Source organism: Carica papaya, chromosome 2, assembly GCF_054855325.1.
Source record: "Carica papaya isolate Zhongbai chromosome 2, ASM5485532v1, whole genome shotgun sequence".
In the NCBI taxonomy this organism is placed as follows: Eukaryota; Viridiplantae; Streptophyta; class Magnoliopsida; order Brassicales; family Caricaceae; genus Carica; species Carica papaya.
Window position 1 is genome coordinate 8,242,602 of NC_142310.1, and position 18,522 is coordinate 8,261,123.

General features: G+C 32.8%; 2 protein-coding genes across 4 annotated transcripts; both read left to right on the forward strand.

The window, feature by feature from the left end:
• Positions 1-1,151: 1,151 nt before the first annotated feature.
• On the forward strand, positions 1,152-4,702 carry LOC110824260 (ACT domain-containing protein ACR4). Of its 2 annotated transcripts, none has more exons than XM_022054840.2 (8): positions 1,152-1,634; positions 2,293-2,365; positions 2,485-2,530; positions 2,673-2,787; positions 2,897-2,964; positions 3,056-3,646; positions 3,724-3,828; positions 4,054-4,702. In XM_022054840.2, the coding sequence occupies exons 1-8, from the start codon at positions 1,631-1,633 to the stop codon at positions 4,393-4,395; spliced, it is 1,344 nt and encodes a 447-aa protein (XP_021910532.1). In that variant the 5' UTR covers positions 1,152-1,630; the 3' UTR covers positions 4,396-4,702. The 2 variants fall into 2 exon arrangements, with proteins under 2 accessions (XP_021910532.1, XP_088069268.1); XM_088213142.1 differs by lacking the exon at positions 1,152-1,634 and adding an exon at positions 1,679-1,773.
• Positions 4,703-9,852: 5,150 nt separating this feature from the next.
• LOC110823996 (Chaperone DnaJ-domain superfamily protein) lies at positions 9,853-18,364 on the forward strand. Of its 2 annotated transcripts, XM_088213145.1 has the most exons (7): positions 9,853-10,201; positions 10,492-10,956; positions 14,839-16,197; positions 16,333-16,566; positions 17,173-17,286; positions 17,497-17,646; positions 17,883-18,364. In XM_088213145.1, exons 3-7 carry the CDS (start codon positions 14,863-14,865, stop codon positions 18,027-18,029), a joined length of 1,980 nt encoding a protein of 659 aa, XP_088069271.1. In that variant the 5' UTR covers positions 9,853-10,201; positions 10,492-10,956; positions 14,839-14,862; the 3' UTR covers positions 18,030-18,364. The 2 variants fall into 2 exon arrangements, with proteins under 2 accessions (XP_088069271.1, XP_088069269.1); XM_088213143.1 differs by having other exon boundaries at positions 9,853-10,956.
• Positions 18,365-18,522: the final 158 nt, after the last annotated feature.

The following is an 18,522-nucleotide window of genomic DNA, read 5'->3' on the forward strand; positions in this document are numbered from 1 at the left end:
AATAATTTTAGGCACAATATAAGAAAATTAGAATAAGGTGAGTCTTTCTGAGATGTATTGGTTATCTTATTATAAAGATTAATATCGTCAGGATTTTGATTGAGAATTTAAACCAAATTTATTGTCAGTTAGTTGATTGTAATTGAATGAGAATCCTCAATAACTAATTAATTATAGAGGAAGTCATTTTTAATTCAACAATTTTATAACGTTTAATGACAGTACCACTAGTTAATGGTAAATTATTTGAAATTAAAATTAATTTTATCGAATTATAATAAGAGCACGATATTACTATTAGAAAGATGAATAAGTTCCACAAAATAAATTTTCTGAATTTTTAAGAGATTTACATAGAAAAAGAGGAAACTTCGGTTTCATTATTGAATTTCGAAAGAGATTTAGAGGAAAAAAAAAAAAAAAAGCCCCGAAGTACCATTAAAAAGAGTATAAATTTTAAAAGTAGAAAAAAATACGAAGTGTGATTATAAAAAAAAGTATTATTTGTTGTTTTGACTTTAAAGAAAAGATTCTTAGATATTATAATAAATTAATGTCTTAATTGCTGTAACATAAACATAAACAAGCATTAATTAAAACATAAACGTTTAACGTTAATAAACAGAGATTCTCCTCTTAAATACTTGTAACGGATTTTTTTTTTTATATATAAAAAAAGTGAAATTAAGGAAATAAATTCAATTTTGGGTACAAATATAATTCTCTCTTCATAATCTCACGCTGTTACTTTTTCATGATCTGATTGGGAATTATGATACGTTATCATTCTTTCTTTTTTTTTTAAAAAAAAAGGCAAGCACATTTAACACAAGAGATTTAAATAGACATGTGCAAGAAAAAGAAATTATTAATTATTTTTTAATAAAAAATTAATTAAAAAGCCGGCATTAATAATCCAACAATTTAAGGCAGAGGCATAGGTTTTAGGGCAACCCCCAAATCCCAATTAACCATTCTAATAGTGACAACTGTTTCTCTCCCTCCACAAACCTTGGAACAACACTATCTATACTAACACGTGGGTTCTTTATTTAACCCACCCGCGCATTTTAGAAATGGTCCGTCACTTTGATTGCCGAAAACGCTTCGTTTTTGCTATAATGCACCGCGTGTTAGTTCAACCTCTCTCTCTCTCTCTCTCTCTCTCTCTCTCTCACTTGTCTTTCTGGGAAATTTCTCTTTTAAGTGGCGAGAAATATTACGAAATTAAGGTAGAGAAAAAGGGAAACAAATTTCTCGCTCCACAGAGAGAGAGAGAGAGAGAAGCGTATATATAATTTAATATTTTATTTGTAGGTTTTTCTTTTTGAGCTTTGAAGCTGCAGGTTTTTGGAGTATTGTGTCGGGTGTGTCTGATTTGAAATTGTTTTTTTTTTCTTTTATTTATTTTTTAATGGGAAGGGGTCAATTTCTTTAATGGTAAGAAATTGTATGAATATTTTTTTTTCCTAAATGAGAGTGAGATCAGAGGAGGCTAGGATCTCTTGGGTCACCCTTATATACGTCGTTTGGAGGCTTTGCTGTCCATACAATTGCAAAACTCTGTGTTGATAGAAAACAAAGAGAACTCTTGTCTAGTCAGATCACGGAAAGCACTCGAATAATTCTAATGGGTAGGTGCTGTTTTGTTCTTTCGAAGGTTGTTTCCTCTGGGTTTGTTTCGTTTTTTTTTTTTCTCTCAGGGTTTACTATAATGGTTTCGTGGGTAATGATTTTGTGTGTGAGAACGCCCGGGTTTGATTTTTCTGTCAAGTAATTGATTTATTTGTTTTAAGTTTTGGCTCTCTGTGTCCCATTTTGTAGGATTTGGAGTTAGTGGTTTTGTTTGTGTTTTTTTTCTTCTGAATCCTAAGTTTTCTTAGCTGAATCTATGTTATGGTACTTTCGCTTCGTTATACTTCTTATCCTCTATGGTTCTCTCTCTGTTTTAGTGGCTTGGTGGATGTGCTGGACACACGCACACAGAATGAAATTCCCTTTATATTAAATGGCGATATTGGCATATAGTTTGCTATGATTCTGGTGTTTCATTGGCTTTTTCTTGATTAGTTTCTTCCTCCTCTGTTTGACAGCTAAAATCCACCCCCTTGATGTTTGTGACAAGTCCCTTCTAAGAATTTATTCTTATGGTTCATGTGTTCCATGCTTATTTTCTTTTTCGTAAATTTTCCTTTGGTTGCACTACTGTATTTCACTGTCCCTTTTTCCATTTCTGTTGGCTGTTTGATTATCATCGCCTCCATTGATTTGTTTTAATTTTAATGGCTCCAGAGGTCAACATGAGCTTTTCACATGACATGGATGATGAATATGAGAAACTCATCAGAAGAATGAATCCCCCAAGGTTTGCAGTTTCTTCTTCTTTATCATAGTCATCTCACGTTATAAATGAAATAAAGAAGGAAGATAAAAAATAAAAGCCGAATTCTCACACGTCCATTTTCACTTACCTCCTTTTGCCAGGGTTGTTATTGATAATGATGCCTGCAAGAATGCTACTGTGATCAGGGTATGCCTTTGATTTGTTTCTTTTTTCATTCTTTGCTCTTTTACCATAAAAAATTTGGCCCTTTACTTGTTTCTTCTTTTTTTTTTAAAGAAAAAAAAAACAAAACTGGAACTTGCTGTACTTACCTCAGATGTTGATGTAGGTGGATAGTGCAAACAAACATGGAATTCTTCTGGAAGTTGTACAGATCCTTACAGATCTTAACCTCATCATTCTCAAAGCGTACATATCTTCGGATGGTGGCTGGTTCATGGATGGTAAGATTTTGTTTCTTTCTTCTTAAACTTTCTTGTTGTTTTCTACCAAGATGTAAAAGTTTCCAACTTTCTTCAATTGAGAAATAATCATGTCTATTTTCTTTACCAGTTTTTAACGTTACTGACCAAGATGGAAACAAGGTCACAGATGAAGGAGTTCTAGACTATATTCGAAAAGTAAGTCATAAGTTTTCTTGTTGATTTTGTTCTCAGCAGTTTCTTTAGTTGTTTATACATAGTCATCCAATTAATGGGTGTTTATCTGCAGAATTTAGGCCCAGAATCTTGCTTTTCATCTTGCTTGAGATCCGTTGGGGTTAAACCATCAATGGACCACACTGCAATTGAGTTGACGGGCTGTGACAGACCAGGACTGCTCTCAGAAGTGAGTGCTGTCCTCACCCACCTTAAATGCAATGTAGTAAATGCAGAGGTCTGGACGCACAACAGAAGAGCAGCCGCTGTGATGCAAGTGACCGATGAGAAAACTGGGGCTGCAATTACAGACCCAGAAAGGTTGGCTGGGATGAAGCAACTACTCTGCAATGTGCTGAAGGGAAGCAACAAATCTAGGGGAGCCAAGACTGTTGTTTCTCACGGGGCTACTCACACTGGGAGGAGGCTTCACCAGATGATGTTTGCAGATAGGGATTATGAACGAGCTGATGATGATGTCTCAGATGAGAAGCAGAGGCCTAATGTGAGTGTTGTTAATTGGTATGATAAAGACTATTCTGTTGTTACTATTAGAAGTAAGGATAGGCCGAAGCTTCTCTTCGATACAGTATGCACCTTGACAGATATGCAGTATGTAGTTTTCCATGCAAACATTGATGCTGAGGGGCCAGAAGCTTATCAGGTATGCTGTGCAAAAGTGACCTTTGGTTCATTTTGGTCTTCTCATGTTTGGTAAGTAATTCTTTGATGTTTTTGTAGGAATACTATATTAGGCACATAGATGGATCCCCTGTAAAATCAGATGCAGAAAGGCAAAGAGTGATACAATGTCTCGAAGCAGCGATTGAAAGGAGAGTATCTGAGGTGAGTGTTCAATCATATATGAAAACAAGCTTTTATTCACTTGTGTCTTTGTCCATGAAATTCCTTTAGTAATGTGATGGAATATACATCTGATAGTGATAACAAAAACCTTCAAGCCTCTCTTTGTATATATTTGAAGGGATTAATACATGATCATGGCTGTCATACTTTGTAATTTGCTGTCTCTTTTAAGAATATTAATTAGTTTGTTTGATCCTCATTCAGGGTTTGAAGCTTGAACTCTGCACAACAGACAGAATCGGTTTGCTATCGGATGTGACTCGCATCTTTAGAGAAAACAGCCTCACTGTCACAAGAGCAGAAGTGACAACCAAAGCAGGAAAAGCTGTAAATACATTCTATGTAAGTGGCGCCTCTGGTTGTCCTGTTGATACGAAGACCATAGAGTCCATCAGACAAGCAATTGGTAAGACAATACTGAAAGTGAAAGGCAGCCCTGAAGAGTTGAAACCAGGTTCCCACGAATCCCCAACCAGATTTCTCTTTGGTGGACTATTCAAGTCAAGATCTTTTGTCAACTTTGGTTTGGTCAGGTCCTATTCTTGAATGAGTTTCAGGTCAATCCCCTTCTGTTGTACATTAGTATGATGCCGGATGGGAAGTAAAAAATTTAGCAACCGTAGCCATTTCCGTAGAAGGTAGAGGAAACCATAGGGAGAATCCCAGAACACCTGTATATCCCACCTTACTTGCCATTCTCTTAACTTCTATATTTTCTTAATCCAATAGCAAAGTTGGAGCCGGGAAAGGAGAAGCATCCATAGTTTTTATGTAGTGATTGAACTATTAGCCTTTTATAACTCTTGTATATAATCAGGCTTTGTGTTGATTTATTATTGGGGTATCTTGTTTATTGCTCTCCTCTTGTTGCTACTGTTCTAAAAGTTCAATATTCTGCTAAACTTCTACCTTGAACATTTTTAATAATGTTGCTTGTGAGACTGGAAACTGTCTTTGACCATAAGTTTGGACTGGCATTCTTGAATTTGAAGAAACTGTTTCTTGATGATCTGATATGGCCAACTAACTTCCCAATTGTGGACAAAAACATAAAATAATTGGTGGGTGCCTCCATGTTGGATTGTGGCAGCTTCTGTGGTTGTTTAAAATGATCACTTAGGTTTTCTAGTCCACCAAGATCTTGGATATGAATCTTCACCATCCCTTTCAGATGGAGACAAGCATTAATAGAAGGATCTGGTTTGTGAAATCATCTTTAATTTGAATGACATCATTCACTTTTATTTTTAATATTCCTTCTTATCAAGATTCATTTGGTATATATATATGTATCTTAATTTTTATTTTCAAGTAAGTCAAAATGATAATAACCCAAATGATGGGTTAAAGTTTTCTTAATTTTTTCCATACCACTACAATTAATCAAAAACCAAATCCTTCCTAATCAAATCAAAATCTGTTCTACTGAGTCTCTTTTGACCAAAACAAAAAAAAAAGGAAAAGGCTAGAAAAGGAAAGATGGGAAGGATGGGAGAGGAAGGCTTTTGGTTCCCATTTTCTTATCCACTTTCTTTTTGGGTGTTGGAGCATTACCAATTTGATAAACACTACCATTATTGGTGGATTATTAACAACACTTGTTGCCACATGGCAGTGTTTAATTTGCATAGGAGGTGGTAGATGATGTTAAAAATCAAGATTGGTAATTGAATCCAGAAAGAAAAGAAGCAGTCTAGTTGCACAAATAATTATTCACCAGAAATTAGGTGATGGTTTTTATAATAGGTATAAGCACAAGTAACCAACACTACCAATACTTGATACTTGTGTCTTGTGATACTCTCTCAATATTTCTAACATCTCAAAGTATTGGATGAAGAATTGTCATATATATATGTATGGTATTGATGCCAGAAATGGGTGTCAACAATTTGTTTAACAATATATAAGCACTTATTTTAGCATCTTGGTAATAACACCACAGCAAAAATAGGAGTTTCCGCCGCAGTTTTTTTGACATTTTACAGCGGTTATCCGTGTCCTTAAACCATGCTGCAGGTAATAGCAATCCCCGCGTGACGGTATTTGTATCTAATACGTCTGTAATCTTTTAGAACTTTTGCAAAATGTTATGCTAAACTTTAAAAAATTTGCAATGCTTTTCGCAACAGTTATAAACCGTTCCAAAATATACAATACACTCTCAAATTAATTGTTTATATTTTTATTTATTTCTATGTCAAAGTATAGTTTTAAAGATCTAATTCAATAATATTAACATAATAAATCCATCTTTTACTATTATAAAAGATATTCATTTAAGTTCACAAACGAAAAATGTAAATAAAATCATTCACAAAAACATGATCATCAAAATATAATATTAAAATTCAATTCCACACATCTTTTACTATAATAAAAAACATTTATTTAAGTTCACAAAATAAAAATGTAAATAAAATCATTTATAAAAACATCTTTCAAGTAATTTTCGTACATATCATTTTATTGATGATTGGATCATAATTTATATCTATTTTAGAATTTATAATTTTTCTGAAAAAGAAAAGTAACTGTTAAGTTAATATGACAACTTTTGACAATCAAATAAAATTTTAGGTGTATGTATTGTTCAATTGGAATATTCCACTAATTAAAGCATAGTTCGAAATTGTATTTTTTGATTATTTCATTTATGTATATATACCATTCACAATGATCATGTAAATCTCAATTACGTATATAAAAATTGAATTACCTGATAAACTATCACTTGAGATAATATATTATAACGATAGTGAACAACATTTATGTTTTTAATTGTATATAGAATATTTAAAAATCTATTAGTTATATAACTAGAATAAATGAAAATCTTATATAAAGATAATAAAATATTTAAGAAGTAACTTATACCTAGCATAACGCTGATAATTAAAAGTTGTTCAGTGTAAACTACTTAATAAGTAACGTATATGTAGTGTTTGCCCCAAATAGAATAAGTATAACTACTAAAATTTATTATTTCAGTTAGTTGTTTGAGGATAAAAAACTAAATTATATAACTCTCCTCCATTTATGACATTAAATATTAAACAAATCAGCTAAAATTTGCATTAAAATCTATGAATTAGTTACATAACTATTAAGATCGTTGTTTCAACCCTAAACTTATCACATAATATTTTTGTTGTAACCAAGTTTTTTGTTTTTGGACTTGATAGCTATGGTCCAAGGAGTCATGTCTTATACCTTCCAAAACCTAGTACACTTTCACTTTTATTTTATTTTTTTATAAAAATATCTTATTTACATATTTGGGTGCATATGATTGAAGCAAATATATTGCATTTTATCCAATCCTCGTTCCTTTATTATTATGGAAGTGCTAAGGAAGAGAGTTGAAATGAACCAACCAACATTATTTTATCAAGAAACTTCATAAACAATTACATATGTCCACTTAATAATTATATATTTAAATGCAACTTCAAACTCCAATTAACATAAGGTTAAACAAATAATTAAATTGAATAAATTATAATAAATAAATGCAACACAAAACATGCAATGTATATATACACGTATATAATGAGCACAAAATCAAAACTTCAAAGATCCAAACTCCTTTGTTTTCTCTACTTCTTGCTCTCAAATTTCCTAAAAAATCCCTAAAATTTTTTCTAGATCATTACTTTATGTAAACCTAAAACTTATGTGTAGTTCAGTCTTATAAAAACTTACTCTCCCTTAACTCTTTTCACTCTCAATCTTAGTCTCGACTCCTTTCATCTCATGCTCCCTTTTATCTCCTAGCTCTTCTTTTTCTGTATCTTTTTTTTTTTTTTCTTTTTACGCTTTTTTTTTTCAAGATGTCGATATCTTGAGTAAAAATATATGTTTAGACAAATTTAAATGAGATAGGTGAAATATAAATCTCTACCTGAATGAGAAGTAGAGAGAGAGAGAAACAATTTTTTAAAAGAACTTGCATGTGTTAAAGCAAAATGAGAGATTTGGTTCTTGAGAATGTCAAGCAAAATGTGACAGAGTAAAATTTAGTCCGTGCATGATTGAAAGTCGAAACTTTGGTTGTTTAGAGGAGGAGGGTAAAGTGAATAGAGAGTAATCTAAAATTTTTTAATCGTAAAATTTACGTTACAACAGTTGAAAGAAAAAAATTTATAACAGCAGTAAGATATGTATTTCATAAATTGCTGCAGCTAATTTACTATAAATTCCTATTTTTTCTGTAGTGAAATAAACATATATATGACTAATAAGCTATTCAAATAGGTTATACAATTCAAAAGTTTAAGAATTCAACTTAAATTATTAAATATTAAATCTATACATAATTCATTATTCTCAAGCCAAGGCACTCAAATAATAATACAATTATTCTTTTGAGTTTACAAAGAGAAAACACTAAATAACTCGTAACTTTGTAATTAAGTTGAACAAACTAGCTTAACAATTGCCTGACTCCCTATATACAATCATTCTTTTGAATTTGTAAGAAGAACATGCAACTTTTTAAATAATTAAAAAATCAAACTAATTGAACCAAACATGATTATACACTATTAATAAAAGTATATTAAGTATACAACAAATCTAATATAATAATTAGATAATTTCAACGATTTTCTCAAAATATTTAAAATGAGAACTCATTTAATTCTAAACAAATCAAAATATTTTATGAATTACTTGACAAAAATAGTACACAATATTTAAATTTTATAAGTTTAAAAATAAATAATTTTCTTCTGTTTTGAAGTAAAAAAATGTTCCCCAAAATAGAAAGTTTATATTTTCAATTGGCAAGATTAGAACATTATTTAAACTGTGAGTTTTAAAATAAACGCAGAAACAACTTTTATTCTCGTTAAAGTAAATAAGTTTGTCTAAGTACCTTAATTTCTCAACAACTTCATTAAAAATAAACTTAATTTTCTACTTAAAGAATAATAAAAGGAGAGATAATAAGTATTTAAATGGATCTAAATAATTAGTAAACACAATTAAAAACTAATAAATAATTGAATAATTTATTAAAATTTATAATACTTATTAAAATATCACAGAATAATGGAATAGGTAAATAAATACTTTAATGGAATTTAAAATTCAAAGAAGTCACTAAAGATGTCGAGACCTTATTTAAAATCTAAAACATATCAATAAACATATAAAGAAAAGTTGTATACATTCTCAAAATTTCAGCCATTAATATTATATAAGTTATCACTCTAAAATTAGCAATTAAAATTATAGAATAAGAATTTTTGACATTAACCGTGCGGCTCACTTTAGATATTTAATTCTCTAAGAATCGATAAAGATAAAAATTAATTTTTACATACCTAAAACATAAAACATAAAGTTACTATTTAAAAGATAAAATATATCAACAAATTGTTAAAAGAAAGTTAGAAGTTCAAAATTACTAAAACATGAACTAAAAAATTGAATAGTGTTCTATAATTTATTTTTTAAATTTTATATAAATCATACTATAAAGTTTAGAAGAAAGAGGCATGCATAATAATACACGAAAAGGACACATGTTGAATAGAAAGGGAGAAAGTAAAAGGAAAAAGATGTTATAGGATTGAAAAATAATATCAAACAAAAATATGTAGAGATATATATATGTAGATATATATATATATATATATATATACGCACGTGATGAATATACTATATTATCGTGTCTCACATTATCCTTTGACTTCACATCCAAAAACATGTTTCTCCATTTTTATCAAGGAAAAGAAAATATATTTAGCACCAAATACGTAAGTATGATATGATATTATATTAGCACATGTTTAATTTTATTTTAGTTTTAATATTATATATATTTTTTCTATATATTGCCTTGTGTAGTCTACGTATATCGTTCGTCGGGTCGGGGCAGAAGCTTCTGGATTTAACCGGTCCACAAGACCCGTGGCAGTTTAGAAGGGCATTTAAGTAAATTGGAACAAAAATTGTTGACACTAACATGTTGACAGATGAAGCTTAGAAACTGTAGAAGCCAAACTTCGCGTATTACTATATTTTTTCTCCCAATACTACCACTACTCTCTCTATGCTTACATTTACAGCCTACTACAACGTTGACCCATGACGAATCACGGACCAATAATCCGCGTTTCCCGTTCTACTCCTTGATTCGTCGTCTGTGCAATCACGTTCACATTCACCGGTTTCCTATCCCTCTGTATTTTAATTTGTTTTGTTAATTTACGAATTATATGTTTCCTGTTGTACCAAAATTTAGTATTTCAAAATCAAAGTTTCGAAATACCCCTCACTTGCGCCACCAATGCCTCGCCCTGTTTACTTTCTTTGATTGAATTGAGAAATTTTTGGTGGAGAGGTAATTCTAGTCTTCCCAGTTTCTATTCTGTATTTGATATTTGGGAGATGACTTATAGGTTCTTGTTATAGTTTGCATGAATTGTGTTGTGTTGTTATGTTTTCTTTTGCTTTACTTTCTTTTTCATTTCTCACTGGTTGATTCTACGATTAGAATTAGGGTTTGATAGTTGTTCGCGGAAGATTATGGTTTTTCTTCTTATGGTGAATTATGCTCTTCCCTTTTTGGTAAAAGACAGATTTTCGAATTTCCTTTTTAATTTGTTAAGTTTGGATGACCATCTCTATTAGGGTTTGTAGTTGAGGAAACGTCAAAATCACATTAAATCAGGTGACAGAGGCCGAGGAAGAGGCTCTGGAACTGAGAGCGACGAAGTAGGGGATTAGAGGGCCGAGAGAGGAGACGGGCTGATTCTCTGATAAGGACTAAAGGAAAGGGCAGAAGAATTGGGGGGAGGGGGGGCGCACTGGTTTTATTAGAGAGGAGATTGAGAGAGAGCACGAATCCTACCTGGTTCTGTTGGAGAAGACAAGGGGAAGAGTCGAGACTTAGGAGAAGCATTGGAGAGAAAGAGCAGCAGAGGAAAGAAGGAGAAAGGGAAGGTGGATCAGCTTTCCAGAAGCCTCTGGAAATCGGATGAAACTTCTGATTCTCTCAGATTCCAGAAAAAAGAGAAGCTTGGATAAAGAGCTGAAGAGAAGAACTTTCAACACTGGATTGATTGAGTCATCTGGTTGGAAGCTGATCTTATATAGGTGAGCATTTACTTGCTATTTCATGTAATCACTCTTACCATAAAGTGACTTCGGATATTTGATTGCATGGTGGTGAAACTGTATGCATTTGATTCCTATGACTGGTTTTGAGAAAAATGTAAGTTGAGATTGTTCATGAGGTTATTTGCGACATAAAGACAGTATTTTTGGGTTTTAGTTGAACAATGTTGGAGAAAATGCTTGATATTTGATCCACGTGATATATTATGAAATGCAAGATATTGGATATGCACGTCTGTTGGGTTATTTCCATTCATTCATGCTGTATCTAAATTCTTTTTCCTCATCGGGAAGAAGGAATGAAATTTATATTTGATACATGTGAATAGCTTCCAAATTAATATATTTTATATTGAAGTTGAATAATTATTGCTTAGATGGTTTGGAGTAATTGAGTGTGGTTTAAGATTTTCAGAATCAGTGCACATTTTGTTAGAATTTTTTATTTTGGGTTGCAATACGTTAATTACCCATATGCTTATTTATTTTTTTCATTAAAATTTGCTTAGTTCTTATTTAACAGCAAGTGATATGTAATACTGTAAATTTGAGTCTTTTGGTTTTACAGTTGGTTTGCACCTTCGGTTAAGGCTATAGTTAAAGTGTTGAGTTTAGATTAACCGAACAATTATCTTATGAATTTTCTAATTTTTTTTTCCTTTTTCCTTTTAACATGGGATTTTTTGAGCAATTTCTGAACTAACTCATTGATCATGGAAGTTTCATGGAGGAATAGGAGCTGTGAGATGCAAAGACTAGGAGATCAACCCCTTTTTTAATTCTATTTTTAGCTGGTTGTATTTGGTTCTCCTTTTTCCTGTCTTGTTTTGTAAATATTGACATTTGATACCTTTTTATTGGATTTAGTGTGGACACCACATGCGTAGATGAAGTGTAATTAGGAGGCAACCACAAATACACAAAAGTATTAATATGATTAGCCTCTACCACTAGGATGGGTGTCTCACACTTTCCATCCTAGTTCATTCACGAACTTAGAATGCAATTATGAATAGTATCGTCTATATGCGTATGGACCTGTCTCTCATAGAGTTAGTGGTGATTTCATTTCAACATTGTTAGGTATCATCAATTACTTTAATTTTTGGGGTGCCTTGCCATCGCCTTGGTCATGACAATTGCAAAGAATTTATTAGCTCAAAATTTGATTAATAAATTATAAATCATAAATCATAAATCTATTAAGTATAAAATTACTGTATTATTTAGGAGTCTATTTTTATAGTTTAGTAACTAACATTTTATTCTTATTTTTACTAAGTTTTCCTACTCGTATTTGCAGTATTATTTCTTATGTTTGTTAGTACTAGTTTTACTTTGTTTGATCCTATTTGGTACATGCTTACTTAGAAAGTATCATAAATATCTTCGTAATTTCACTTTTTAGGACAGAAGTATGTCATTTAATGAAATATTTTAAGTTTTTCAATTTCTTGCCATTTATTTAAGACTTTTTAGATATATTGTCCTCTGAAACTCTAGGGGCCATGTGTAGCTTTTTTTTTTCCGTCAGTAAATCCCTTGGTAGGAAAATTAATCCTAATTTGCATTATATCAGTTGGTATCAAGGTTAAAACAATACTACATCCAAAACCTTAAAACTCCAGATCCAAACAGCTTCACCATCTAAAGCCCCCACAACAAATGAAAATTGTATATACAGAAAACCTAAAACCGCTCCCATTGTTCACTAGCCACAATCAGGCAGTGAGTGACACTGCCCCTACTACCAGCATCAAAAGAGCCCAATCAGCAAAACTCGAAAGCCCCGTTGCGAGAAATTATGCCACCACTGCAGGTTCTTCAGCCACTGCCTCACTCTCTCATCTTTCTCTGTAACTGTATCTCACACTACCACCTGATTTGCAACCACCCTCACAAGTCAATTCTACTATTGGAACCTCTACTCCCTTTGGTGACTGTGCCCGGTGCATGGACAGGGTGCACAATCTTTGTGTGGGCATTGTAAAATGTGCTCTGTTTTGACTTTTTAACTAGGTTTGACCAGATTGGTTTACTCATAATGGTTTTCACTTAGTAGATTTATTTTCAGGTAATTCTACACAATTCCCAGGGTTTTTTGCCTGTTCCTTTTTTTTTCTTTTTTCTTTTTGCAATCATCTTTACAAATGTTGTGTAAAGTGAAGGAAAATTGGAAACATTCTCCAATTTCGCTAGCCCATTGCGGAAATAAAAGTTAGAAAGTTTTCATTCATGAGGATTGTTGCAAGAACCTTGTTCCAATCTTTACAATTGAGTGACTCAATCTATCTGCAATTGCATCCCCAACCATATGGACTAGTTTGGTAGGATGATAAAAGTTATTTTGGTGACTCATCAAGGTCTTGTTTCTATTCATCATGGTACCTATCATAGCAATTCAATCTTGTGCAACGTTGTTCCATTAATATTCATACATATTCTTTTAGGTCGAGCATGGCTTTGTAATTGATATGCTCCGCACGATGAGACTAGAAATATTATCACTTTGTGCCTGGCATAAAGAATGTAATTTTAGAATCTGAGTACAAACTAGATAAGTAAATACAAATGTCCAAAATGCCTAAAGTCGATGACTAAGGTAAAGAGCAGGAGCTCGTTGAAGTTGAGAAAGGAAAAAAAATCCTCGAGACCTTTCACTACCTAAGGAGAGTTTTATGGAAGTTTAGTGCTAGGTAGAAGTAAGCCAAATAAAGAATCTATTGATGTTCAGCTCAAGGATTAAGTTGAAGCACAAATTGGTCAATATGTTGATCTCATACTACCATCAGGATTTCATTTTCTTAAACATTTATATGCTTCAATTATATTGTCACTGAAAAGAATCGTCAAGCACAGAGAAGTTTTCATGAGGAAGTTTGAAGATCAATGTTTTATGTCAGTTGCACTTTAATACTCGTGGATGAGTTTTATACAACTAGTAGAGAATGATGCAGAATAAATTAGCACTATATTATCTAAATAGGTTAAAAATTATAATACTATTAAATTATAAAATTATAAGTGAAGTTTTCATGGCGAAGTTCGATGACCAATGTTTTACATCATTGGCCACTTTAATACTCATGGACGAGTTTAATACAACTAGTAGAGAATGATGCGGAATAGATTAGCTCTATATTGTCTAAATAGATTAAAATTATAGTACTATTAAATTATAAAATTATGTACAACTCTAAGGTATTATTATAGTTTTAGTAACTTTATAATTTTATATTTATTATTTAAAAAAGAGGATTTTATTTTTCTTAGTATTTAGCTGTCCTATTTCTTAGTATTCTATTAGTATTACTATTTTTCAGATGAATCCTATGTGGTAATGGTTACTTTTGGAAGCATCATAGATATTTTTGTAATTTCAATTTTTGGGATAGATTTTAGTTATTTCATAAAACATTTTGAGAGATTAATAATTTGTCGGTTGGGTAATGTAACCAAACCTTTAAGTGAAATCCTTAAAACTTTTTTGATATGATGTCTAAGATCCCTGGTTTGGATTTTTCTTCCCCCAAATCCTAAGTAGGCAAGTTAATCTTAATTTATGATGTCTAAGAGGTTTATATACTATTTATTTATTATCAGGGGAATGAGAGATCAAACTTCGAGTGAATTTTCACTTCCTTCTTGCTAGGACTAGGATATTCTGTGCTCATTGCAAGAAAGGAGTGTTTTGAAATTCTCTTGATAACGTGCAAGTTGTCATTGTTATTTTCATTATTATTTATTTCTGGGATTCGTTTGTATACTAGGTTGTCATTTGATATTTAACTTTTGTGGTGGTAAAACTTACCTTTATTGATTACTCAATTTCTCTTTTGATACTTGTCATTCAAAATGCAGAAGTAAACAGGTGGGGACGGAATCATGAGAGAAGATTTTCAACTTAGAGCTTGTTCTGGGAAAAGAGTTCCAAAGAGTTGTAATGTAAAAGGAAATAATGATAATAATGTCCCTATTGACATTGACAGTGATGAATTGGATGATGTTGTCATTATTGATGCTCCTGATTCTTTAAGACAAAATTTTGAAGGTTCTAGTGTATTGAGACGAAGAGAAAAATTTCCATTGCGGGGCATTATTAGCATTGACGATGATGAAACAACTAACATGGATGAACCTTGTATTGACATGGCTGACTGTGGTGGTGACTTGGATAGTGATGCCTCCTCAAGTAGAAGTTGTCATGCTGCTGAATATATGTGGAAATCTGTGGACTCAACTGATGATGAATGCCAAGTTGTCCACGAAAAGAAACCTGCATTCAATTTCTCAAGGTGCAAACAGACTTACTCTAGAACTGCTCCCTCAAGAAACCTACAAAACCACTATGGTTTAAATTCGGAGTCAGAGAGCGGTTCTTCAGGAAGTGATTGTTCTGATTGTGAACTTATGGAGGGTTCTCTCGGAAAACTTCGTGAACAGTGGGAAAAAGCTTCTATGAGGAGGAAATGTAACTCTGGTTTCGAGGATGAGGCTAGTCCTTCTGGCTCCCATAATGGTACTAATGGAAATGTTGCAGAAGATAATAGGACCCCATCTGTTTGCTCTGATTCAAGCAATGGCAACGTCCAGATGGGAAGTGCATCTGCTTTCCCTGCAACTGGTAATGGTGACTTGGCTGAAGTGTCATTCAGTCCTGAAATGGAGAGTGTCTTTGTGGGAACTTCTCAGAAATTAAACGGTGAAAGTTATCCTGGGTTAAGATCAGATTCAACAGTGAGAACTCCATCTTCACAATGCAAGCAGAGTGCTCAATACAGAGAAGAGACATCTAATGAATATTCCCATGGTGGTGCTGCTTTTTATAATAAAGCAAGCTATCAACAGCCATCAGTTTGGTCTTACGGAGGACAACGGAGTGATAAAGAGTATAATACAAAATTTTGGTTTATGGATAAGGAGAAAAATGCTATGGGAAAAATGCATGCTGATAGCCAATATACTGGTGTTCAGAATGCAAATGCTTCGATGTGCAATGGCAAGTGTCCTTCTGAAAGACATGCTGATCATGAAAAAGTTCTCAAGAGGAAAGATGAAACCCCTGCAACCATTTTTCGCAATATCCATCTGAAAGAATCTGAACAAGGAACTGGTTTTAAAGGGAGAGGGAAAAGAGTATCTGGAGGACCTTTGGCATGTGATCCTCAATCTTCTGATGGTTTACATGGAAAAGATGGCTTATATGCTTCCATGAAGAAGGTTAGAGCTACCTTTGAAGAATCTTTCTTTTATAATAGGTCATTGTATTGTGTGTCAGATTGAAAAAATAAGAAATCTAGTTATAGTGATATGAATCAAACATATTTTGATGGAATGTCTTTGTCCAATGCCCAGAGCAAGCAAGGCATGCCACATTTAGAGGAAGAGCAAGAATTGTTGATTACTCCTTCGACATCTGCTGGTAATCCATATGATGATAGGGGTCAATTATGCATTCCAACTGGTGCTACCCCCTCTTCTGCAGAAGGAGATATAATCAATGACCGAGAAAAGCTCAAGGAGACTGATGAGTACAAGAGAGCTGTGGAAGAAGAATGGGCATCTAGGCAGAGACAGCTGCAAATCCAGGTTTGGTTAAAGTCCTTGGTCATTTTCATAAGGATTTGGTTTGATAGCTATCTATAGTAACTTGTAGACTGTCCTACCAAACTTATGAATTGTTCTCCTTGAAGATGGCTTTTTCTTACTATCATTTGTACGCCAGGTATAATAAGATCAGTTAGCTTACTTACATGCACTAAAGCATGGTTTACTATGTTAGCAATGATGTCTTATATGAATTACTGTCTTTCAGTTTCCTGTCCACTATGGTCTATTTTATAAGTGACTATGAAGAATCTATAAGAATCAAGAGCCATTTATAAGTCATTCCCATTGTATTTATATTCTAATGATTATTCTAGCATTTGGATTGTGTAAAGGATACAGAACAAAGTTTAGTGAAATGTCCTTCTAATGATTATTAATTAAATGTTTTAAAAAATGATATAAGGTGAGAAATTGGCCATTGCATGCTGGAATGTAATTCAAATAAGTAGGATCTGGTACAATTAACAGTTAGTGTTATAAACGATCGGAGTTTTTTTTTTTCCTTTTTGTTTTCATGTGCACGTTACATATCGTTATTTGTTTGTCTTTTGGGCCTCGCTTGAGCTTTTTTTTTGCCCTTTACAGGCAGAAGAGGCTCAGAGATTGCGGAAGAGGAGAAAAGCTGAAAGTATGCGTGTTTTGGACATGGCAAGAAGACAAAAGGAAAGAGTGGAGGAAATGAGAGAGACACAAAAGAAGGTGTGATGTCTCATATTCCTTTACTTTTTTAAGCTAAAGTATTTAGTTTTTTTTTTCCTTTTCCCACTCCACTTATTAAATTAGCAAAAATTAACTAAAACTTGCTAATATGTCTAGTCGTAATATTTAGCTGGATATTGTTTAGGTTTATAAAAAATAATTTAGTTATTAATTTTTTCCATTCCCATCTGGAAATGGGGGAAAATTCAGGATGAGGAGAAAATGTCGTTAAAAGAGCAATTTCGTGTTGAAGTCTTGAAGGAGCTTAACAAGTTGGAAATGACTTGCATTGATATGGCTTCATTACTACGAGGCTTAGGCATCCATGTGGGAGGTGGTTTTCATCCCTTGTCAAATGAGGTCAGTTACTTGCAAAATCATGTCAGTGAGTTGGTTAATTGTTTATGAGCACACACACACACACACACACACACACACATATATACATGTATCATTCTACCTGAGAGAGGTGAACTTTCTTGCCACGAGGAAATGGGAAAATAGTCAACAGATGGTTAACTTGTTCTCCCATACTCTTCATATTTTTACGTACTTTTTAATGGTGTAGTTTTCAATTGTGCTAATGGTTGTTTCAGGTGCATGCTGCTTACAAACGAGCTTTGCTAAAATTTCATCCTGACCGAGCATCAAGGACAGACATTCGACAGCAGGTTGAGGCTGAGGAAAAATTTAAGCTTGTTTCTCGCATGAAGGAGAAATTTTTATCAACTTCATGCTACTGAGGTGCCAACGAAACGGCCAAATTTTTGCTAGTATACAGAATAGCGGTTTTATTTTGAGCACTTTTTTAGTCAGTTGTGTGCCCTAGCAATTCTTTTGGTTTTTGTGATGTAATGGTTTCATAGCTTTCCAAGTGGCGTAAGTTCCATTAGGGAGTATCAACTCGTGGTTGGTAGATACTTTGTAGAGAGCAGTTGTTTATATTCCCAAAGAGAATGATGATGTTTGGAGCTCTACCTAGTCTTGAATGTTGGAAGCGCACAAATTTTTTCTTTAAATAAAATAATAAACGCACGAACTTATGTTGGGCTGGTTTTCTCAGCCTAGTTTTGCTTTATTGTTTATTGGGTCTCGTTGCCGACCCTCGATAGTGGCTTTTTGTAGTTCTTTGTAGTCATTTTCGATATTGGTTTTGAAAATTTGAAGTTTGGAAAGCCGGACAATGATGGTTTTGAATACGTAGATTTTTAATATTTGTTGTCATCTGATTTGGAG

Coding starts and splice junctions, on each gene's coding strand:
- LOC110824260 (XM_022054840.2), top strand. Junction 2,366..2,484: donor AGAAGAATGAATCCCCCAAG/GTTTGCAGTTTC, acceptor TCCTTTTGCCAG/GGTTGTTATTGATAATGATG. Junction 2,965..3,055: donor TTCTAGACTATATTCGAAAA/GTAAGTCATAAG, acceptor GTTTATCTGCAG/AATTTAGGCCCAGAATCTTG.
- LOC110823996 (XM_088213143.1), top strand. CDS start 14,863: ATGAGAGAAGATTTTCAACTTAGAGCTTGTTCTGGGAAAAGAGTTCCA. Junction 17,287..17,496: donor TGAGAGAGACACAAAAGAAG/GTGTGATGTCTC, acceptor GGGAAAATTCAG/GATGAGGAGAAAATGTCGTT. Junction 17,647..17,882: donor TTCATCCCTTGTCAAATGAG/GTCAGTTACTTG, acceptor TGGTTGTTTCAG/GTGCATGCTGCTTACAAACG.